The sequence below is a fragment of the Nothoprocta perdicaria genome, unplaced genomic scaffold, assembly GCF_003342845.1.
Source record: "Nothoprocta perdicaria isolate Ctin4 unplaced genomic scaffold, notPer1 scaffold_55, whole genome shotgun sequence".
Classification (NCBI taxonomy): domain Eukaryota; kingdom Metazoa; phylum Chordata; class Aves; order Tinamiformes; family Tinamidae; genus Nothoprocta; species Nothoprocta perdicaria.
This window is the reverse complement of record NW_020455810.1, coordinates 4,199,539-4,223,112: the sequence shown is the minus strand read 5'-3', so window position 1 is coordinate 4,223,112 and position 23,574 is coordinate 4,199,539. Positions and strand designations below refer to the sequence as shown.

Here is a 23,574-nt window from a genome sequence, read left to right as displayed (position 1 = left end):
GCCGGGCCCGGGCGCCGCGGCGACGATGATGCCGGGGGAGACGCCGCTGCCGGCGGGGACGGCCGCGGCCTGCGCCAACTGCGGCCTCCTGCAGCAGGTAGCGGCGGCGCGGGAGGCACCGCAGCCCGCCGGGCCGGGCCGGGGCGGGCCGCTTAGAAATACCAAGTCATGAGGGCGTAAGGGAAGGTCTGAGAGGAGCCCGCGCTCCTCACACTTTCCATACATGTAATTACGGACGTGTTCTCAGTTGCGGTCTCCTGTCATTGAAAGAGCCCGTTAGCAGAAGGAGGCAGTTTATTGCCCCGTGTGGAGCGTGAGCGGTTAACGGCTGCCCGTGGTTGAGGGGGTGTTTACGGTGGGCGCCGCCGGGTCTGGGATGTTTACAGCGGGCGCTGCTGCTCTGGCGTGGAACCGCTTTACCGACTCCAGGCTCTTCCTTACAGAATTTGAACGAATATGTAGCTGCATTAATTGCGCTGAAGCAAAAGATGATTGATGGAGAGTAAGTACAATTGTACAAGTGTCACTTTTTTTTTTTTTTTTTTTTTTTTTTTTTGATAAAGAAATACAGCAAATGTGGTACTCTGGAAAGCAGATGTTCTCTAATGCAAAAAGCTACATCCTTTCAAAAGTGTATAACTTCTCCAGGAATAGCTCTGAAATCTAGGCTGTCAGGCTTATTTGTTTGTGCCCTGCGCAGTGTCCTTGTGTAGGGTGGTAAGAACAGGGCTGTTTTCTGTAGCTGTGCAGCTTGCTAATGTATGTAGCAAAGTAAGCTCTTTGAAGAGGCTTGTTTTCATTTGTCATGACGAATGTAGCAGGAGAACCGAAAGTTGACCGCAGCCATATGCAAGCCTCTAAAATAAGATGCAATTGAAGCAGTAATGTGTAAAATGTTGCTGGCATTAAATGTCAGAACAGGTGAAGATGAGACTGAGGGGTGATCAGAGTGTGGTGTTTTAAACTGCTTTGAATAGTTTGGTTTCTCTCCTGCGATAGCTTGCCCTTTCTTTGCTCAGTTGCTGTCAGTATGTGGTTGCGTGGAGAAATGTCTGTGTGTGCAGCTCCATGCTGTGGCCAGGTGTCCCTGCAGCCTCTCCCAAATCTGGGGAGAGGGTTTGGGTCTCACCTGCTCTTTCCCAGATCCAAATCAGTTGGGTTTTGATAGTCTAAATTGCAGTCCTGAAGCCCAGTTTCCAGGAAGGAGCCCTCGCTGTCTGACCGAGACCCTTTTCCTCTTTTCTCTGCATGTGTGGATTCCTTCTGATGCCACAAACTGCCTTCTCATCCCTGCCAGCGTGCGTTATTTCCTGCGGGAATGGCCTCTTCTGTAGATACTTGTAGCCCAGTCCCTCTCCTTTTTGCACAAGTGAACTCTGGCAAGAGAGCGTTGCATCCCTGTCTGCGTTGCAGTAACTGTCGTGGGCCTTCCCTTCTGTGTCCTTTCTTCTGCTTGTTACTCTAAAACACTGAATTTGAGAAAAGGAGAGCAGCTTCTCTCCTGTTGTGCACTGTCTCTCGGTATACCCTGCAAAGAATAAATGCTGCATTCTTCTTATGGCTGCTAGGAAAACAGTATTTAATAGCCTTCTCATGGTGGTGTGGTTTGTTTTTTTTGTTTGTTTCTGTTTTGCTTGTTTGTTTTTAAACCATTTTTCTTTAGCTAATGTATATTCTTTCCCAGTAAAACATTCTATCAGTCTGGAAAATTGAGTGTAATGTGGATATGTGCGTGTGTGTGTGTGTGTGTGTGTGACTAGATAGATATCTATGTACTTTACCTGTTAGCTTGTGTAAAAATGCTGGAAATAGTTAAAATCATTACAAACCCATATAATAGGCAGACTTTATATATATATATGTATTTTTTATATATGATGTGTATTATATATATGTCATATGTAATCATCATATGATATGTACAATCAATATATCATATATTTGTAAATATGTATTTTATAAAGGTCTGTTATGAGGCTAGAGAGCTTTATTGAAGCAAAATGTTTGTACTGACCTTCATAATAAAATGTAGAATAGCCTTGTGCCTTCTGCTGTAAAGCACGAGAAAGTCGTTACAAGGCATAATTGTCCAAATCATCTAAGAATAATAATAATGTATCTGGCTTTTATGAATAATGTCTTCTTTTTCTTTCTTTCCTGCAGTCGTTTGCTGACAGAGTATCAACAGAAATGCAATGATATCCTTTTTTGTATATGAAATTAATTCTGTAAGAGGTCTTGAGCTTTAGACTTAAGTTAAAGGAGGATGCCTCTCTAGTAATGAATAAACTTCACAAAGATTTCACGGAAAGCAGGGCTTTGGAATTAAGTTTAATGCACTTAACAGCTGACTATGTCTAACATGAATTCATGTGGACTCTTTTAAAGCTGTGCTGTTGAGAACAAAACAACGTTTTGTTTTGTATCGGAAGAAGCTCTAATGTTATTTTAGTTATTTTAGTGCCTCTGCTTATTCATTTCAAACATATTGAAATGTTTCTCTAAAATGTGTTGTCTGTTGGAGGGAATTGATGGTTTTATATTTCTTTGCAAGTAAGGATTGGATTCAAATACAGTAAGGAAAATACAGTAAACATACAGTAAGTTTCTACCTTAATAACCAATTACAGCTTCAGTTTGCTGAAAGGTAAGGAAGAATACAATCTACTTAAATAACCAATTTACCTAACGTGCTGTATTCTCTGTGTCTTAGACAGCTTTAGGAGCCTGTCACTGTAATAGCAACTGCCCCGAGTCTCTGTTAAGCTTTTGATCTGATCCTTTTCCTCAGCTATGTATAGGCTTTAATTTGCAAAGATATTTCTGATGAGGAGAGAAATATGAGGGGCACAAAGGGACAGAGTCAGACTGTGCAACCTTCTGGGACAGTACCTGGGCTAGTAGTATCTTTTCCTGACCTTTGTTGCTTAAGGGCGTAAGGTGACCGAGTGGAGCTGAGGAGCTCATCTTTTGGTGTCCTTCAGACACAGAAGTATTTGGGGCAGCTCCGTTTTTCTGATGCGTTTTGACTTAGAGTTTTTGACAGGACTGCTTGCACTCTACCTGGTTGTGCAGGAAGAGGCAGAGGCAGCCTAGCATCATTGCAGACCCTGTCCTGCTTGCACTTGGACCCTACCCTTGTTTCACAGCCCTGCTTATGTGGACACACTTGCTGCTGGCATCTTGGTGTTGGATGCTGGGGGACTCTGCTCTGTGACCTGTGCAGCCTGCCTGCACCCAACTTGATGCCCCATTTAATGTCTAGCTTTAATAAGCCCTGTAAACACTGAGTTTAGGCTTCAAAACATCCATGGCACTATGCTTTGTTTTTAATCTTGCTTTTCATTTCAGAGAAATCTCTGCTCTTCGCTGCCAAGTAGAGCAGATGCTGCAAAAAATCCTGCCTCTGGAGAAGTGTCAAGAGGAGTTGGGTTCTTTGAAAGCAGAGTTGGAAGAGAAAAAGGTGCTCTTAAGTTTCAACCAACTTTCACTTTTTTTTCTGTTGAAGGAACTGTGTGTATTTAACTCTCATCTTAATGGTCTTGGTTGTTATTTCCAGCTCTTTAGAACAGGCAACTCTTGTTTTGAGTCATTGTGATTGAAGGGTAGTGAAACCTATATAGGTTTCTAAATCTGTATGTATAATGAAACTTATAGAGGGGAAAAGTTCAGCTCTTTCTGTGGTTTGTGATTGGATTTTTTTTTTAATTTCTGTGATTTATGGAGCAAACAATCGTATTTTCAAATTCATTTAGGTTTCCATTCCAATCTTATTAGGTTGTTGAATTCTCCGTAAGCTATTATAATAAAAAAGGACCAAAGGTGATCTGTCCAGAGTAGTGTTTTGCTTCTGAAAAGCTTTTGGCACTTAAAATTCCCCCAATACAGGTATTTAGTAGACACTAACTGTTACTTACGGCAAGGGAATAAAATACTTAATAATACTTAAAATACTTAAGGGAATAAAAATGAACAAACCTCTCAGTCTTCCATTTCTTTAAATCTCCCTATGAGATAGGAAATTAACGTTTGTCCTATCACTCTGCCTAGTGTCTGTGTTAGTACTGTTCTTTAGTCTTTTGAACAGTTCTCCCTCAGCAAGTGTTTGTAGTGGAGGTCCTGATGGCATCTCTGCAGGAAAAGCAGGCTACTGTATATAGTTGTATATAATAATTGTGCTCTTGACTTCATCTTTGGGTTCCTACCCAAGTAGCTGATAGAGGCACAGACTCCAGAGATGCTGCTGTTGTCATCAGAACTTGTGTCTTTAAAGAACAAATATAATCTGATGTTTCAACTCGCTTGTTTGCCTAGCAAACTTTTTCACTCTCTAGTTGTTGCATTACAGTAGGTAAACTCTTTACCAGTTATTTTCTATCTTCTCTGAGGGCATATTTTAACTGTGATTTCTTTCTTTGTAGAGCTCTCTCAAGATCTACCAAGAGAGTCAACTGGAATATGTTAGAATTAAAGAAGAAATAGTAAAAAGCGATGCAGTGTGAGTGATGACGTTTTTGTTACCTTTTTTCTTTCCGTGGCTTACCGTACAGGATGTGTTCCTGTACCTTGCTAGTTATGCTTCCCATTTTGATGAAATTCTTATGGTTATGAGATTTTTAGAGCACAGAGTTGATGGAAGAATTGTCTTGTAGCGAACTTTCAGAAAAGGCTGTGTTAATTGGTATGTTGTCTTGAAGTGGTTGTGGCAGTGAAGGATTTTAAGAGGAGGATGAAATGGGAGAAGAAGCTCTAGTTTCTTCATGTACTGGTTTAAGCCGTTCTTAGTCATGGCTTTTTGTTACTGTTCTTTGTTTTTTTGCTGTTTGTAAGTACAGTGCTTCTATGATTTGGTCTGAAGATAATCTGCAGGAAAATATAACAAGTTGATTAGTTGGTTGCCTGTTTTTTTTTTTTTTTTTTAAGGAAGAAACAAAACTCTTTCCTCCCTCCCTTAAAGTCCCCACTCAACAAAAGGAAAAAGAAAAAGTTTTTTGGTATAACAACTTTCTGCAAACAATGATATGTTAATATCATCTTTTTGAACAGGAGAAAGAAACTGGAAGCAAAAGTGAAGAAACTAGAAGGTAATTTTCTATCCTGTGTTGACAGTGTTGCCCATCTTGGCTCTTTTGTTATCTGCAGAGATAATTGTGAGAGGTAAAGTTGCCTAGGTTTTACTTGACTGCTCCGAGGCAAGCCACAACCACATACTGTGCAAAATGTCTGAATTGTTTCAGTTCTTCTGTAAAATCTTGTCAGTCGAGTGTCTTAGGCTTATTGTGTGAATCAAGTTGGAAGGGCCCTCATGAGGTCGTCTAGTCTGATCTTCCCTACAGGCAGGGCCAGCTCTGAGGCCAGACCAGGTTACTTGGGGCTTTCTGCAGCTGGGGCTTGAGGACACCCGGATGTGGAGGCTGCCCAGCCTCCCTGGGCTACTGCTCCGCTGGCCTCACAGGGGACAAAGTTTTCCTTGGAGCCAGGTGGAACGGACCAGTTCAGCCTAACCTCACTGCCTCATCCTCCCAGCGCACGGAGCCTGGCCCTGCCTTCCTGACCGCCTCCTGCCAGGCACTGAAGGGCTCCTGTCAGGTCCCTCCCAAGGGAAGGGACCCTCCTCGGGGGGATCCAGCCCAATTCCACCAGCTCAGCCCATGGTGCATGTCCCCACGCACCTGAAGCACCTCCACAGGATCGTTCCGGCTGTATTTTTGAATACGTAGTGATGCTGACATGTCTTTCCTGATTTATTTAAGGATTCTAAGAATGTTTTTGCCTCGTGGCATTGATTTTCTTATGTTTCGCAGTTTTGTTTGTTTGTTTTGCTTGTTTTTTTCCTTCCCATTTCTCTCTAGCAGAAAATGGAAGTGCATAAAATATTATAATTCTTACCTTGCTGGACTACTGGTTGGCAAGGGGAGCACTTTCTTGCATGGCACACTTGGACTCAGCTGTGCTTACCACAATTTAAAGTATTTCCACAGACATTACAAGAGTAATGAATTGCTGTTGACTGGCCACAGTGAGCTGAATGACTTGTGTCTGAGTGTTAGAGTCCCCTGGAATCATACTGTAAAGTGTTGGGTGTTTGTTTAGATGAGAATTTTGTAGTTTCACTGCCTGGCAGTCTCTCGCACTCAAAAATCACACTTAAAATTCCAGTAGAGCTAGAACAAAATTCAAGTTCATTAAATCAAGTTTGAGAGACTTAACTTCTCAAATCTGTTCTTCTCTGTGTTCAGTAAACATCCCAGAGCCCATATTTTTAGCTTGTGTCAGTCCTAAATTTTTCCCTTGATGACTTTTTTTTTTTTTTTGGTCAGCCAACCATCCTAGCTTCCTTTTCCGTGCTCTTGGCACTGTCTCTTCTCTGATCTGTTTAGCAAACACGTTCCTTCTGTCCCTCTTCTGCCCTGTACCTGTGAATCACCAAGCTGACCCCTTCTTAGAAGCTCTCTTAGATATTTCCCCAGTTTCCCCAAGAACTGGGGAAATTCAGTTCACATTCAATTCCCATGCCACGTCCTGCATATATTCTCATTACTTCCACCTGCTTGTCCTCTTCTGTAGTCTCTGTTAGACTTTGAGAAACATGGTACTGTTCTCTGTTTTTATTTTGGTTTCAAATTTTGTCCTCATCCATCTAATGCTGATGGCTGTGGTTTATTATTTATTTATGATTATCTGGAGACCTATGTAAAACATTATGAACTTTGATTCAAAGCCCTTCTGGGGCGTGTGGAAAACCATCCACTTCCCTCTTAGCCCCTTTCCATCTTGTTCTACTGTACTATATGCAACAGTATATGCTACTGAACTGTATATGCTACAATGTGACCTACTCTTCTTTCTCATGTGTAAGAAAGAAAAGTATATATGTATTATAGTCATTTAGAACAGTAAGTATGCAGTGAAAGAGAACATACATGGATGATTTATGCATAAAGTCATGAAGTCTCATTGAGCCAAAAATATAACTTTGTCAGATTTGTTTTTTACACTCTTTACTCTTTTTTGGTGATTTGATTTGCAAACGGATGACCCTTATTATTTAAATTAGTAGTCTTCTCTGTTGTAGTTTCTAACTTGAACTTTGGTTCTCTCTCTTGAAGAGGCAGCAACAAAGCATACCCAAGACTTCAGACAGCTGAAAACTGAAAAGAAGGGGCTTGAGAAGGAGCTAAAGAAGGCCCAAGTAAGACTGTTCTGTTTGTGGATTAGGTATCTCTTAGTATTTCTGGGGAAAAAATAAAGGAGGTTATGCTTATAAAACAGATGCTGAAATAATGAAGTTATGTTTTTGGGGGTGTTGAGTGGAAAAAATCTAAAATTTGGAAGACTGTTTTGCTTAAAAATGAAGCATGCCATTTGAAATATTGATTTAAATCTCATGCAGTTTAAGCAAGCATAGATGTTTTACAGATTTTTCTTCGTGGAAGCTTAACATTTATTTAATTTTAACAGGGAAAACTTGATGGTACTCTTAAGGAGAAGTGCAGAAAATGTAAGTGTCTCACTTTGGTTCTCTTCAGGTTGCACTCCATTGTCCAGTTTGAACACACCTCTTCTTTTCCTCCTCCCTCCCTTTCTTTTCAGTTGTTAAACATGCAGAGACACAGAGTTCTGGTGAAGATGTTACAACAGATATAGACAAAGGTAGGATTTCTAGAAAATCTTTCCCTCTGCAATATAAACCATTATGAATTTGTCACTTGCCTGGAAATTAGTTTATTCTGTTACTTAAAGCTGTGTTTTTGGAGTGCTGAGTGTTGCGTGTGTGGAACTGGAGGATGATGACAGGATTTCTGTAAGGGCAGATGTCGCTGATGCAAATCTGTTGCCCTGGTTAAGGAACATAGCCACTAATGTATTAAATAGCTCAGTTTTCTCTGTGCTGTCAGTAAGGAAGATGCCTGAGTCATTAAGATGCCTGTGGTCTGCCTCAGGCATGTGAAAGGCAGATTGATTTGCAGCCATAAAATGGAATGTAACCACTGAGGGAAATATAAACCATGCCATTGTCTTCAGCTTTGACTCTCCCTGAGATCATAAGGAAACATGGAGACATCCCCTTTATTCATCTAAATTTTCAGCTGCTGACTTGAAATGTCCCCTGCAAATTCTCTGAGCACAATTGCATATTCGAACAAACTCCTGAACTTCAACTGAGGACAGGTAGAGGCCAAAATTCAATCCACTGTGCATATATTTTTTTCATTTTTGCACTCTTTTTAGAAGTACTGGCAGTGCTTTTGAATATTACTCTTGCAGGTAGATAAAAAATTTGAAAACAGATTTCAGACAAAATAAAAACCTTCTTACTTTCTACTTTGCAATATTTATACATGAATTTTGTTATTCCAAACTGATCTTCTCTGAAGAAGAGACCTTGTCACTGCTTATGTGTCTTGGTGCATTTTTTGCCTCCTTTACTGTACTAAGGGTTCATTGTACTAAACTGTACTGAACCTACTGAACTGAACCTACTACTCTACTGCAGGTTCATTGTACTAAAAATGAACCTGTTTTCATCCCTTCATTTTTTGGTATTGGTCAGATGGGGAAATTAAGATCTGAGCTCTAACTTGAGAATGATTAGTAGCCATCGTGCAGAAACAGGCTTGTTTTCTTATGTGCAGTTATTTCTTATTTTTATTATACATCTTCTCATAAGATGCAGCAGTTTGTCCTTGACTTGCAGAATTGCCACAAACCAGTTTTCTTGGTTGCTAACTGTTGGAGCTGATGATCCTTGATCTTGAGTCTTGCCTTAGGGGAGTGAGGTCCCTGTGATGTTGTTGGGTTTTTGGTCTCCATCCGTCACCTTCTGCTCCAGGAACGAGGGTGTCTCTGCGCGACGATGCTGTTAGAAGTCCAGGCAATATCTACTAATGCTGTAGCTTCATACTCAGTTCAGAAACATTTGTGTCCTGTTAATTATTGATGAGACTGAAATGAATTTCTGCTCAGTGGGCAGAGAGTTGGCAAGTGTTATAAATACTGTTTTCATTAAACATTCCCTCCTCCGTTTACCTTGATGTCAGCTGAGTTCTTATTTTAATTTACATTTTATTTAGTTTAATTACATTAATATTCTCTTCAAATCTGCTTTTATGTGGTGGTTATACTGACCAGTGCTGCAACTTTTTTTTATCATCATCATTATGTACGGGAAAAACTAAAGCATTCCGAAGCTGTTCCTTCAGTTTACTGTGTAGATATGTCCAGGACACATTTATTCCCTTTATATCATCTAATATCTCTTCCTCTCAAGCTAAAAGACCTACCTGATTTTGTAATGAATGTTATTCACTCTTTGTTGCAGTTATATCTGTGTTCTGAGTAAGAACAAAATTATAAATATTTAGCTCTCTGCATAATTGAGGCTTTCCTCAATTTATAAAAGTATTTCTTTTTACAGAAAAAATAAAACTGTTACTGAAAGAGCTCTGGATATGCATTGATGGTGCCACAGGAAAAAGAGAGAATCAGGAAAATGATTACATCTTGGGTGAGATGGCATGCAAAATGTTCAGATTTTCTTGACACTCGCTCAGTTTTTCCAATCAGATTTAAATATTGCTAACTTCTTTCCTCAGCCTCTAGTCAGCATAAGTCACGGCCTGAAAAAAGAAGACATCTTGTTACACGAGGTAGGTCCCAGTGAATGAAAACAAACAAAATTAATGCAAGTACATTAATTTGTCCTTACTGAATATATCATCAAACTGGTTACTCTTAGCATATAACAGTAACACAAGAGGAATAAGAACTGTGAAGCTGCACAAGTATTTCTGTAGCTGTCTGTCCAGTGTGTGTGCGCTAACTAATCCATTATTTTTCTTTTATTTTCTATACTGCTGTGGTTTTCTATAGTTTAATCTGGCCTGATACTGCCTGGGAGAAGAACCCAGTTGAGAGCTTTGAAGATGAGCTATGCCCTCTCCTTGCCCTTTTAAGTCTGAACATTTGCTACCAGTGTAGATCCCAATGAATCTAGTGTCAGATTATGTTGGAGTGAAATCCACTTTATAGGTGCCAAAATACCAGGGTAGGATTATCACCCTTGCCGCTGTCAGCCTCTGCTCAGCAGATCTGCAGCTCCAGAACTAAGCTAGGCAGTTGTCCCCTTAGATTCTGAATGTGATTCCTCGATCAAGGATCAGACACTGCAGAGACACTGCTGTCCTTGTCCTTGTCGTGTGGGTGACTTTAGGAGCGTGAGATTCCAGTGCCATCCTCTTCTCCCACTAAGGGCAGCACTAGATTTAAGGCCTGATTTGTCCCTTTTTCCCCTTTTGCTTCTGACGGAGACTGTAGTGATTTCACAGATGGAAGTCCATACTAGTCAGTCCCTGCCTTCCTTCTGTTGGGGTGGCTGGATGTTGGAGAGGTGGATCATACTTTCAGTTGCTTTTTTCCCTTCCTTTCTTCTCTTCAAGTGCAGGACAGCCATCATGGTGCTTTGCCACATGAAAGTGGCCATTACCTTGGCAAGCAGGATTGAGAAGATCAAAATGCTAACGATGTTAACGAGTTAGGAATTTATGTTAAGTTCCTGTCCAAGGTGGTGGCAGTTTCATCTTTGGGAGCAAATCAGCCAGCAGCTTTAGGGAAAGAGTTTAATGAAGTAGTGCATGATCCTAAGACTTCTAAGAAATTGCTGTAATTAGAGAAGATGGTCAGAGCTTTCTCATCTGTGGAGGAACGAGGTGAAAGTCTCTCTTCCTAGTGCAGCAATTGAGATCTTGGTGGGTGGTGCATCAGGAGGGAGATCTTTGTGCATTCACTTATCTTTTGTATAGAGAAAGAAATATGTGCGAATAATAACATCTGATGTCTCTATGGAAAATATATCTCAAAGAGGTATAAGTACTTATTACAATCTATAGGACCACTTCTTGAAAAAGTGGTAAGGCACTTTTGTTACTTAAAAGTTTTAGGAAAATGGGGCAAAACACATTAATTTCTTCCCAATATTTTTGTTTCCTAGAAACTGTGCAGGCTCCCCCGAAGATGAGGCCGCCCGAGGAGCTGCTGCCCTGGCGTTCGGCGCTAGACAGTGCCCAGAGACACAATGCTGCAGCAGCCCCGCAGGCTCGAGCGGGTGCAGAGCCCTTTGGAGATGACCGTTGTGAAAGTGGGACTGCTGAGGAAGGTCTGCAAGGTTGTACTAATGATAGTGCTTTTTGTGAGGACAGAGCTGTAGAGGTTATAGTACAGACAGAAGGGGCCCACAGCAGTTCAGACTTTTCTGAACAGGAGCAAAAGAGCCCATGTGGAAACGTGATGGATATTTTAAGTTGGGCCAGGCCTCTCCCTGCTCTGCTTTCTCCAGTGCAGCTTTCACCACTAGCTACAGAGGTGAGTTTCAGGATATTTGTGTGAATTAGCAGTAACTTGGTCAACTACTGTAAAAGTGACAATTTGGGATGCTGCTCTTTTTCTGTTTTGTTTTTTTTAAACTCTCATTGCAGAGGGAGGGTGGTTGAACATCTCTTCCGTACACTGGATGGGGTCTGTGTCTCTGTGTTTAAATCTAAATATATACCTTTTTTTGATCTCTAGTATATTGCTTGTTTCTGAAGTATATTTAAAATGAAGTTGTTAATGTCTCAATTGCTGTTATAACTTCTTTTTCCAGTGCTACAGACTTAACAGCCTTGATTTGGGGGTGATGGGGTAAGCCTAGCTCTTGTAACAGACTTTGAAATCTTGAAACTCGAGGGAGAACTATTTCAAGTGTTTTGGTTTGTAATTCTAGAGTGTAAGTCTTTAGGCAAAGAAATTTGAAACATTTCTGTTCACAAACGTGCTTTCCTCCTGCTGCGGAAAGTAATGATGGAGAGGGATTTTTATCTTGTGGTCAGCCTTTGTATTCCCAAATCACTGTGCATCAGGGCTGCCATTGTATTTGTTGAGAGAAATACAGACCTTGGACTTGATAACGGGCTTGAGGAAAACTAATTTCTTTGTATTTTTAATTGAAGGACGTGTTGTTTGGAGAGCTCACGGACTCCAGCGATGAAGAGGTTGATTGCAGTGTTTCTGCCGCAGATGGTGTCGGAGAAGAAGGCCAAGTTCAGCCTTGTTCTCACATACTTGGCCTCAGTGAAGAGCATGTCCTTGATGAAGGAATCTTGGGCAACCTGAGAAATGGTGAAAAATCTGTTCCTGCTACTCCAGAGATGCTAAGCAAGGAGGAGGGAGATGCTGTAACGGAGCAACCTGAGGCGGCCGTTTCAGTTACGAATATAGAATCTAACAAAGAGCTTTTGGGGAAGAACTCTGAGAATGTGAAAACTGAGAAGACAGAACTACCTGACGTAACAGCACATAATCTGGAAGCCATTCAAGAAGAGAGAGATCTTGAGAATATGCCTGATGAATATGGAACCTCTTCAAGTGATTGTATGCTAGGCGATTTCCCGCCTCAGAATTGGATGGAAGAAAGTGGTAAGATAGTGCGAAAAGAAGAGAATCTAGTCTTAATTGGAGCTGCTGATTATGAGAGTAAGTGTGAAAACCCTGATGAGTTAATGAAAGCAGGAGATGGTTTATCCGTAGAGGGAGAAAGTCCTGGGGCTGTATCCGTTCCCCAAAGTGTTGACTTGCCTCCTGAGCAAGGTGGCTTTTTGCTTCAAAGGGAAGATTCTGAAGAGAAATCTAATGTTTTGGCAGAGAATGAAGTAGTTGAAAATGGAGTCAAAGACGTAACCAAAGTAAGTAATGTGACAAGTGATACAGAAGAAAACACAGAACAAATGGTAATTGGAGAGGAAGTAACAGGTGCAGCACAGGTAAAAGGATCCTGTGCAGAGACAAATAACGAGATGAAGCTCTCTGAGAACGTACAGTCTGACTGCAGGAATTCTGAATTCTGTGAAGCAGAGCCTGCTGAGGGCCTCATCATACCGTGTCATGGGGACAGTGTGGAGACTGAGATAGACACTGGAGCTCCTGAGGGCTCTGCACACTCTCAGTGCTCAGAAATGAGACAAGATGGGGAAGAGATACTGCAGAAACAATGTGTGCCTGCAGAAAAATACCGAGTGGACAAAGACTGCAAACCAGAGACTTGGAACATCTCTACTCATCACTTGCTTGTAGCAGCTACTGAAGAAATCAGAAATCCGCTGTGTGTAGATGACACAGGGAGAACTGTAGCTGTGGACAGAATTTCTTCTTGCTCACCGAGTCCGAAAGATGATGAAGAGCTCAAGGTGCAGGAGGTGAATGCTGCCAAACCCGAGACTATTGAACAAGCCCCGAACCTGAATAAAGATGATGCTCCAGAAATAGCTGAGTCATCAGAATTACTTCATAGAGCAGAAAAAGGAGTATTACTAGGTGTAAAGGAGGGGGATTCGTTAGAAGTTAAACTACATGAGGATGAAAAAGATAGTAATTTACTGCAAAAGGAGTCAGACTTCAAAAGCACACCAGCCCTACAAAAGGCAGCATGCATTACTGAGGCAGAAGATGAGGAAGTAAAGTGTGTCTCACCTGTGCTCAATTTTACAGAAGGAAATGATGAAGTGAAACAAGCTGAAAGTCTGTGTAGTGCATTAGAATGCGGCTTGTCCAAAACTCAGAACTTAGAGATTGAATCTCAAGAGACTGAATTCCGGGTGAAACCAGAAGATTTTGGAGAAGAAAGCAGTGAGCCAAGAGAAATGGAGGAAGTGGGTTCCAGGCAGTCTGTCTTGGCAGAAGGCAAGCTTGCTTCTCCAGCACAGTTTGCAAAAGGTGCTAATCAGATCTCAGGAACTGAACCTTTGCAATGCAGTGGAGTAGAAGGGGAACTAAATAAGCAGAGCAAGGAAGTGGTCATTGAGAGCTGTGCCAGTTCACTTAGCTGTGAAGACAGTATTGTGAATAAGAGAAATAACATTTCAGAGATCACATGCCAGGCTCCATCAGAAGAAGATTTTAATGGTAGATTGTCTTTGTCTACTCAAGAGGCTTTGGAGCCAGTGTGCATAGATACTGAAGAAATGGATCCCTCTGTTCAAATGAAAATTGGCTTGGAATCCCCAGTGCCTACTGATCTTAATTTTGGTTTTCAGGAAGTTGGCAGTTTTGAGACTAATTTCACAGAAAATAGCACTGCTGCCCATATATGGGAAAATGAAGGGGATAAAAAGGATGTGATGTGTAGTGTGTTTAACTGCTCTTTGGCAAGTGTGGGAGAGAGTTTTGAGATCTTACTTGCTGAAAAAGAGAGCCCGTGTAAAGAACTTAACTGCCCTGAGAGAGAATACACGACTGAAAATGAAGTGGGAATTCCATGTGAGAAGGAACAGCCAGTAGAGGAAGAACCTCAGCCATCAGTAGAAACACATATCCTGGATGCAAACTCCTCTGATAAATTCTGTTTCCAGAAGCTTTGTGAAGAATTAGGGTGCAGGACCCCTGTGTGGGAAGCTGATACAGCTCAGCCTGATGAACTAACAGCTGGAGGAAAAAGCAAAGAATTGGACAGTGTTGAGAAACCTGAGCAAAGTGACAGTAAAAGGTCTAAAAATGCTTTTGAAATCCCAGAACAGAGCAATGAATCTGAAGAGAGAGACTGTCCTGCACAAAAAGGCAGGTTTGTGCAGCCGCTTGACTGTGTCCCAGTGCTCAGAGAAGACCTGAGAGTTTCCAGGACGACTGTGGGAGAGGCCCTGGAAACTGGTGCGGTCGCTGACCCTGGTAACAGCCCAGTTTGTGAGCGTCCCTCCGCAGGGTCCCCGGGGACGGGGCGGGCACCCAGAGCAGGCGCTGGAGCAGACAGGAGCGCGCGCTGCGACGCCGACACCTCCTCAGGCACCGCAACCGAGCTGTCGGGTTTGGCCGGGGAGAGTCATCCTGAAGACTTATCTGCTGTGCAAGGAGGACTTTCATTAGAGGCCTCTGGAGATACTGAGGGTGCCTGTGAGTGTAGGGAAGATCCTCGTGCTGCTGAGGGCGTGCGTAGCAAGGAGGAAAGCCTGATAAAAGCTGGAGCTTCAGGAGAAATCTTTGCAATGCCAAGTCCTCCAAAGCGTAGGTTGCCATTAACGACGTCCTCAGAAAATGGACTTGCTGTAAAAAACAGTAAATTGAATACAGAAACGTTAGCACTTAGCAATTTGTTAGAACGCAGTGACTGTGGAAAACATCGGTTGGATGTGGAGCGAAGTCAATTACATAGTGTTGATAGAGGGGTGTCGGTGCTTGAAGAGTATAATCACAATCAAACTCCAACTGTTTGCAGTCAGAAAGACACCAACGCTGATAGTACGCAAGGTGGTTTTCAGCCTTCTTGTTGTTGCAGTTGCACTTCTTGTGCTCAGAAAGACTTTCTGAGTAGTGATGGAAAGAACTGCTCCGTCACAGCCCCGTCTGAAGCAGTGTGCAACTCCCAGGCCCTCAGCCAGCCTTCTGAGCTGCTAAAAGGAGCTCCTGAAAAGCCACCTGTGTTGGAATTAGGATCTTGTGTCGATGCTGCCCTCGAAAAGAACAATAAATTGAAGAGCCAAGTGCAGGAACCATCGGAAGCCTTGACTGCCTCAGCCGAGACAGCCGTCCAGGTGACGCCCGGCAGGCTGTCCAAGAGGCTGGCGCGAGGAAAGGGAAGGAAAAACCCCCTCAAGGTTAAGGCAGCTCAGCCTGTTCTTGCAAACGCCGATACGTCAGTGCCCATGAAATGTTCATCTGAGACTATAAATAAAATCAGGCAGGAAATGGGTCCTCCCCTGCCTCCTTTGCTGCTGCCTCTGCTTGCTACTCCCCCCCGAGCTGCGTGTTCTGCCTCCCCGGGCACGGCTTCGTCGGGCCGCTGCTCCTTGCTCTCTCCTCTCGACGACCTCATCTCCCCGCTGCGGGAGACTCCGGTGCCTCCTCTCATGTCTCCGTTGACAGCTACCCCGACAGCCAAGTCTGCCCTCCTGTTCTCCCCTTCGTCCCCTTCGGAAGTGGCAGTCGGCAGAAGAATCCTCTCTTCTCCTTTGAAGTTCTGCACTTCCATTCCAAAGCACGCGCTGCCCGTGCCAGGACGATTTCCTCTGTGCGCAGCTGAGGCTGCGGCTCCCGTTGTCGCTCAGGAGAACTCCGTGAGGATACTGGACACCATGTATCCAGAGCTGTCCGCAAGGGCCAGGACACTAAACATTTTGAAGGGCAATATTCAGCTTAACCGAAGCGCCCTTCCAGAGGGCCACAGTTTGCCAGGTCCTGTCACCCAGATAGGGGGGTTCAAAGCAATCGCATCTACGTCGACTGCCTTTGTTAAGACAGGCAGCAATTTGAAAGCTGACAGCAGCAAAGAGCAACCCAAAGACACGCAGGAGCAGCCTCTGGTTCCCAGCATGCTGAATCGTACTGGGAAAAGGACATTGATGCCAATGCCCAGAAGTGCCAAGAGGCTGAGGCTGGACAGCGAGTCGCCAAAGCTGGAGCCCGGCGACACTGCTGCTGTCAGGATGACTGAAAATAAAATGCCTGATGAGCAGGGACCTTTGCATGTCGAGAGCTGTGAAATCAGTGATTCGGCCCACAGCTCCATGGCAGCAGCATCTTCATCAGCCAAGGTCACTGATGCTGATTGCCAAATAGTTGCTGGGGCACTGAAGAAAATCGCAGAATCCTGTTTCGACTTGTTGCCTGTTATCCGAAGTCACGTATACGTAGGCAATGTCTCAAAGGTGCCGGTAATGACGGACGAAGAGAAAGAAGTTGTCTATGAATTTGGTGTCACCAACAAGGTGTGTAGCATTTCGTGTTTGAATAATGGCCTCTGTGCAGATGAAGGGAGTGTGGATGTGCAGGCGCTAAACCCACAGTTGGGCAGCCTGTTGTGCTGAAATGGAGTCACAAAAGGTTATGAAGTAAATTCTAAACTGGTGGCACGCTAGCGAATACAAAACATAATAGGGCAAGAAGTCACGGTTCAGTGGGGTCCAAGATGTCAAACTGCACGTGTAAACCTGTTTGCTTCCCTGATATTTGCATAAAGCCTTTTTTTAACTCTACATCCTTTTATGTAGCTAGTGGAGTTAGCTGTAGAATGAGTTTTCTTCTCAAAGTTTGATTCATCCTTTTTTTTTTTTTTTAGATTAAGAATATAAGCTACATCATACATATATGCATTTATATATTTCTGTTATAGTGGCATACCTTTTCTTTCATGTCACCTGGATTATCGTGGTACACTAAGATATTCAAACAAATATTAGCGAAGAAGTCTTTTACTAGTTTGTTTCTCAGAACTTGTTTTGCATCAGAGTTGGAAATACTTGCCCTGATAGCCCTGCCATTCTCAAAGGCGCTTGGAAATCTGCAGCAGGATAATCTTCCCACTGACCCACAGCAGCATTTGCCCTGTTCAATTCCAGTGTTTCCAGCGCTCAAACTGAAAAGCAGCTTTTGAGTTCTGGAGGCATCTGTGTTGGTGGCTGCTGAAGCGGGTTGCCTGGTGGAAGTGAGGCTGCCACAGCCCTGTGCTCCCGCGGGCAGGGAGGAGGGAGCAAGGCTGAGCACCACGTGCTCCCGAAACCGGGGTGCTGAGCACACAGCCCGGCACGGACAGAAGGGAGCACTAGCCCAGGCACTGCAGCCCAAGGAGCCGTGTTTCCTTCTCTTAAATCATCCTCGTAGTCGTAGTGGAAAATGAGGCATGCATGTGAATATCTACAGTATGGGTCCCTCTAGCTGCTGGCCTGAGGCATTCAGACCTTTGATGTTCCCCACGTGCTGTGCACACACACACCCACGTCTCCAGTAGCTGGACCTTAGGATTTCCCCATCAGGCAGCACTGGGACCCTGCAGTGTCTGCAGATACCTGCCCTAGGCCTGTGGCCTCGTGAGCACCAGGCTCCCCCAGGCCTTTAGCCCTTGCCTTTAACATCCCGTAGCAAGTCTCACATCATCCCAAACTATTGCTGCCCTGCACGTCCCACAGCGAGTCCTGCTGGTGGGCGCCTGCTTCCAGCCAGGCTTGGAGGTGGCCTGGGGTCTCTCTGCTGCTCCCTGGCCTGGTGCATCCCACAGGCAGCCGAGGGCTTCATTGGCTTAGCTTCATCTATTAGGGTTTCTTTGGCCTGCCATCCTTCCTTTGGTTGTTATCATTGTGAATTTTGTTTATGAAAGTGAGATTCTAGTCGTGTTCTGTAGCAGTCTCTGTTTGAAGAACAGCAGTCCCGTTCTGCATCCGCAAGGTAAGTTTGCTGTAGGAAGTCACTTCCTGCTTTGGTTACATTTTTTCCTTTTGCTAATTTTCTGATTTAATCAGAATTTTAATTTTGCGTTTTAATATGTATGCAAACAGTATTTTTGCAAATGCACCAATAACTCTTTTATACAGTCTCTAGTATAGTTTTGACTTTTTTTTTTGTGCCTTACAGCATTTAGCAGAGTCACTGCTGAACACTGTTCTCAATAAACTCAAGACTCGGAAGACCACTTCAAATCACAATTTCACTCAGGCTCTCTGTAGAATTTATGTAGGAATTTGTCGGCAGCTGGGAGACTTGGAAAGAGCCCGCCTGTTCTGCTATAGCTTGCTCAAAGAAGGTAGAGTATGTCTTAGTGATGTGGCTGCAGTGCTGCAAAATGATTATAGTTGTGGAAGGGTTTTTACTTCTGTGAAAAGGTCATTTTTCTCTCTGATTTATGAGGCTCTTTATTCATTTTGTTTTTTTCCTTTCCCAAAATGGTGCTCTAAATTCAGGGCATTCTTCACTTCCTGTTTATTAGTGTCTTTTCTAATTAATATTAAGTTATTGAGCTGTTATTGATTCATAAAGTAAGTGTGATAAAACTTGGCTTAAAACAGCACCAGGGTCAGGCACTTGAGTTGGTGCTTGGTTTGATGTATTTTTTTTATGCTGTCCAGTTCTAATATGAATTCTAAAAAAAAAAAAAAACAATTGCACTGAACTGAAAAGGAAATGTGCATTTAGTTTGCTAATTTTGGACTTTTTTCTTTTCTTTTTTTCTAGCGCTCAGTTGTGGCAACATTTTTTCTTGCATATTCCAATGCACTTAATTCCTTGCTGTCTATACAGTCACCTGCTATTTTAATATTAGTTTGCCCACAAGATCTCCCTTCCGGTGTTCAGAAGGATCTGTGAGCTTCATCTAAATGGCCTGGAATTTTATCCTTCCTTAATTTTGTAGTTCTGGAAGCTCTTTTCATAGCCCCAAGCGCTGTATGCACCTTTGTTGCAGCTTTCCCTTGTCGCAGTTATGCACATGCAACCCTTTACTGAAGAGCAAAGCGTACAATTTGCTCCTTCATTGCAGGCATTTGGACTCTATCGAAACCACAGTTGATGCACTGTGAAACACAGGGTTTTTGAGGGATAGGAAGAGAAGCAGGTGCCTAGGAGGAAACAACTGGACTTTAAGGACTTCTGGATTGAACTGAATATGATTGTACTCTGATACCTGCTCTGAATTCATTTTGTAAGATTCCTTCAGCAGCAGATGTTGTGTTTGTGGGAACAGGAGCGTTGGCGTGCTAACTTGCATATAATTTTTCTGGTAGGATTTGGGAAAATTGCTTAGCAAGGTCAAATTTCATGTATATATTGCATGGAACTTCTTTGGAGGGAAAAAAAAAGGTTTTACATGTGTAAATTCCTTAAGTGTATGTGTGTGAGATAATAAATAGCATGTAGTGTCTGCAGTGAAGAGCTGATGTTCGTGTCACACATCTCAGGATTTTTTTTCCTTCTGGACTAGCTCTAGCTTGGTCCAGTGATCTGAGTTCTCATTTTTTTCCCGTTGAAGTGGAATGCATAGGCTCCTGAGTGGTCTCTTCGACTTTAATTTACTCCTAAAAGTATCCAGTTCCTGGGCTTCAAGACCACTCTCCTGAGCGAGCTGAAGTAGGGTAAGGAAGAAGTAGTGAGACTAACCTCAGAAGCCAAAGGGAATGTTTGTTTGCTTGTTTGTTTAATATTAAAAGCTTGCTCTGTTCTTTCTTTTCTCTTAGACTTTCCTGACGCGGAGAAGTTGATTTTATTTGTCACAGCTGTGTGGCCTGACATGTTCTGCTTCCAAGGTGTGATTAACAAAGCTCTGCAAGTCGTTCTCAGGCAGCGTGTCAGGGACGAGGTGCTGGCCTGCCTGAGTGCTTATCTGCCCTGGGAACAGGTAATTCCTGCTAGTACTGCTGGCGTCGGCGTGTGTGTGTGTCCGTCCCCTTTTCAAGACAAACAACTTGCTACTGATGGTGGGAAGATTCCCAGGGAATCTGCCATGGGGTCTGTACAGCTGCTTCTGTTGCAGGCTTTCTCCTGTTTGTGTCTGAACCCTGTTAGAATAGAACCCTCTCCTTGCTATCCATGTTAAATGTAGTCTTTCGACTAAATCCTTGAAGCAAGCATTGTTTTTAAACTTTGACTGATGTGTTCTTGAGCCAGGTTATAGGTTTATGTTCTGTCCTTGTATGAAACTATGATTCTAATGTACATGGAATATATATATATATACACACACACTTTTTTTTTTTTTTTTTTTTTAAATACACATTAGGCTTCTCTGTCTTCTATAGTTCACCATGTAACTGGTAATTGCCCCCTTCAGTAATTTGCAAGCTAAGCCCCAGTTGTTTTACCCACAGTCTTTCTCTTGGGAGATTGTTAATCTACCTCTACCACAAGGTGTCCGTGACCCCAGTTCCATAAGGGGTTGACATAGTCAGTGCAAAACTGCTTTCTGAAGTGGTGGTACGGGAAGGATGAGCAGGATGTTACAGACCTAAGGACCCTGGGGCTTTGGGTGTAAGCCTTTGAGCCCAGGACTTGCTGTGTGGTATCGGCGAGCCATTGAACTTCTGTCAGTTTGAGGCAGGCCTAACACTTCCAGCCTAACAGAGATGTTACAAAGAGAAGTGCAGAAAAAATTCAGAGTCACTTGCACCAGTTGGAGAAAACTTCTGTTGTGCAGATGGCAAGCCAGACATGCTTTGCTTCTGGAAGCAGGAGCGTGTGAGACTTGTGCATTTGCTTGAAAGCCAATGCCCCAATTCTTTTAAAGACCCCATATGAGTGCCAGGCTTGCTGGGAGGAAGCTCTGTGATCAGTGAACATGAAGTGAACAAAACCCAGCTTGGCTGGTGGCTCTCCCTGTCCCTCAAGGGTGTTGCTCCACATCAGCCTTGAGACTGTAGCTGTCAGCATGGCCTCTAAGCCTTGGACTTGCTGGAAAAGCAATAGCATTATTATTATTAGCATTATTATTATTAGCATTATTATTATTAGCATTATTATTATTAGCATTATTATTATTAGCATTATTATTATTAGCATTATCATCATTTTGAGATGCAGCGTGAGAAGTTACTCGTTAACCTGGAGTTTATGTGGAGTTGGGATTTAATTTGGTCTGAATATGCCAATTTAGTGACACACACCATTACAGAGCTTGCTGATTACTCAGGTTCCTGATTATTTTACATGACACTGGCTTTATTAGTATTATTTAATTTATATAAAGTACTTATTTGGAAGTTAGCTGCTAGTGAACAGTAGTAACAAACTTCAACTTGAGAAATCATTAGAGGGGAAAAAAAACAGAAATAAAGCAGGACTAGTCTCACTTTTTTTGCACTGACAAGTGGTTCTTCTGATACTACATCTTAATTGAGACAAAAAGGCCCAAATTATGGAAGGAGAGAAGAGAGGGTGCGGAGTGATCGTTCCTGTGTGTGATGAGCTTTGTTTGTTTGTTTTATTTTTGGCCAAATCCCAAGTTGAATTAATGGTGTCAGATAAGCTGCTATGAGAAGAGCAATTGCTGTAGCCAGCCAAAGGGGAATATTTGTGTATGTTTTGAGGTTGGAAGTTTTTCAGGCATTAAGATTGGCGTCTGTTGAAATGGCAGAGCTCCCCTTTGGATGCTGGTGCCGTGGTGTCGGCGCTGCTTTCGGAACTGCAGTCCTGTCGGGAAGCGGAGCTGCGGCCGAGCGAGCGTTACGGGGAAGACCTGAACGACGTTGCCTGGCAGTTCGTGTTTGCTGTTGATCTCCTCTGCTCCCACCTCAGGTGGGACTGGACCCACGACAACGTCATAAGGTACCGTGGCAAGCGGCAGCTTCTCCCCGTGTCAGCTTGCCCGGGGTTTCCTCATACTTGGGAGGCTGCAGGTTTCATGTCTGTCCTCAGTGTGGTGGGGGATCGCTGAGCAACACAGACCTTTACAGGACTGCTCCAGGCAACAAACCCCATGAGAACCAGCCTAACAATTTTGTTTTTTAAGTGGCTGTATGTGAAGGGTTTTGAGTTACCTTATTTGTTAAGGAAGCGAAAGGCTCGGTTGTCTTCCTCTGAACTTAGCTCATGATTTTTCCAGTTACTGAAAAATAAAAGTGGCTCTTGTGAACCACACTACTTGGGTGCTGGGGTGCTGAAAAGTAACAGCACGGGTACTTTTCACTAGTTTACTATCGTATTTTCAGCTTCTGTTAGCCTTTTTAATGAAGTTGTTTTACAACTAGTGGTGCAGAGCATCGGCTGCTCTCAGTATCATAACTCAGTCTGAAAGACTTCATTTTGATGATGTTCAAATATCAACGAATATCAAATGATATTCATTTTGATATCTATGTTTACTTGAGAGTGACAATTTGATATTTAGGGATTACATGAAACTAGTAGAATCTCTAAAATAACGTATTTGGGAAAATACATGACCTAATTATCTAATATGAAATAAATATGAATAGTGATGGTGAAATAGTCAAGCTTTCTAATACAGATATTCTACCTTTTTTTGTGGAATACTTTTAGATTCAATACAAATTAGCCTCAGTGAAAGATATATCATTGTAACTAAACTCATGCAGGTTTGACTACCTATGCAGAGTTATATTGATGATAAATTTAGCTCCTGGGTTAAAAAAAAAAAAAAAAAGATGCTGTATCTCAAATTATTTTAGGTTAAAAACAAGGATCAGGTCCCCTCTGTAATCTATCAATGGAAAATAACAATTAAATAACAATTTATATAAGAAGCTTGCCTAGCATCTTGATGTGAAGCCTCAAAGTAGTATCATTTCACAGATGTGCATGAAGTCTGAAGGTTGAGAACGTTGCAGGGAAAGGGAGGGATGAATTTTTTACATCAGGAATAATATTCTGAACAGGAATGATTCCTCCAGCAGGTCAGGTTTGATTTCATTTTAAAATGAAACCGGAATGATTTTAAAATGAAACTTTCAGCTTATTCAGCTTGTGAAGGATTGGAATGTTAGGCCTTTTCTTGAGAAGGTGAATTAAAATACGGGAGGAATTATGGAAAAAATAGAAGAACTATTACATGAATTGTGAATCACCCTTTTTGACCAGTATCACATTTTCAACCTCATTTCTCTTCCACAGCAAAGTACTTTGGCCTTGTATGGATAAGTGGATAAAAAACAGAAAAGGTCATGAAGTGGTTCAGTCCATTCCTGATACCATGATAGCATCAACACTTAGGCTAATTGGTAAGTGATTCTTGGTTGAATTTCTGCTTTGTAGAAATGTGTATGACCTTTGGTTCTTTCCTCCCGCTTTGTTTCTTTCCCTGCCACCTTTTTCCTTTTTTTTTTTTTTTTTTTTTTT

At 42.6% G+C, this 23,574-nt stretch overlaps 1 protein-coding gene across 1 annotated transcript in view; it reads left to right on the top strand.

Moving 5' to 3' along the window:
* Window positions 1-49: 49 nt before the first annotated feature.
* ICE1 (interactor of little elongation complex ELL subunit 1) overlaps window positions 50-23,574 on the top strand; it is a 25,301-nt gene continuing 1,776 nt past the window's right edge. Inside the window, exons 1-18 of the mRNA XM_026048531.1 lie at window positions 50-97; window positions 444-502; window positions 2,164-2,198; window positions 2,629-2,647; window positions 3,352-3,463; window positions 4,422-4,498; window positions 5,047-5,084; window positions 7,110-7,192; window positions 7,462-7,501; window positions 7,594-7,653; window positions 9,419-9,508; window positions 9,597-9,650; window positions 10,991-11,361; window positions 11,988-16,727; window positions 18,367-18,535; window positions 19,962-20,122; window positions 21,854-22,044; window positions 23,350-23,456. Of these exons, the coding sequence (XP_025904316.1) occupies window positions 489-502; window positions 2,164-2,198; window positions 2,629-2,647; window positions 3,352-3,463; window positions 4,422-4,498; window positions 5,047-5,084; window positions 7,110-7,192; window positions 7,462-7,501; window positions 7,594-7,653; window positions 9,419-9,508; window positions 9,597-9,650; window positions 10,991-11,361; window positions 11,988-16,727; window positions 18,367-18,535; window positions 19,962-20,122; window positions 21,854-22,044; window positions 23,350-23,456 (6,361 nt within the window). The 5' untranslated portion in view covers window positions 50-97; window positions 444-488. The remainder of the gene's footprint in view (window positions 98-443; window positions 503-2,163; window positions 2,199-2,628; window positions 2,648-3,351; window positions 3,464-4,421; window positions 4,499-5,046; window positions 5,085-7,109; window positions 7,193-7,461; window positions 7,502-7,593; window positions 7,654-9,418; window positions 9,509-9,596; window positions 9,651-10,990; window positions 11,362-11,987; window positions 16,728-18,366; window positions 18,536-19,961; window positions 20,123-21,853; window positions 22,045-23,349; window positions 23,457-23,574) is intronic.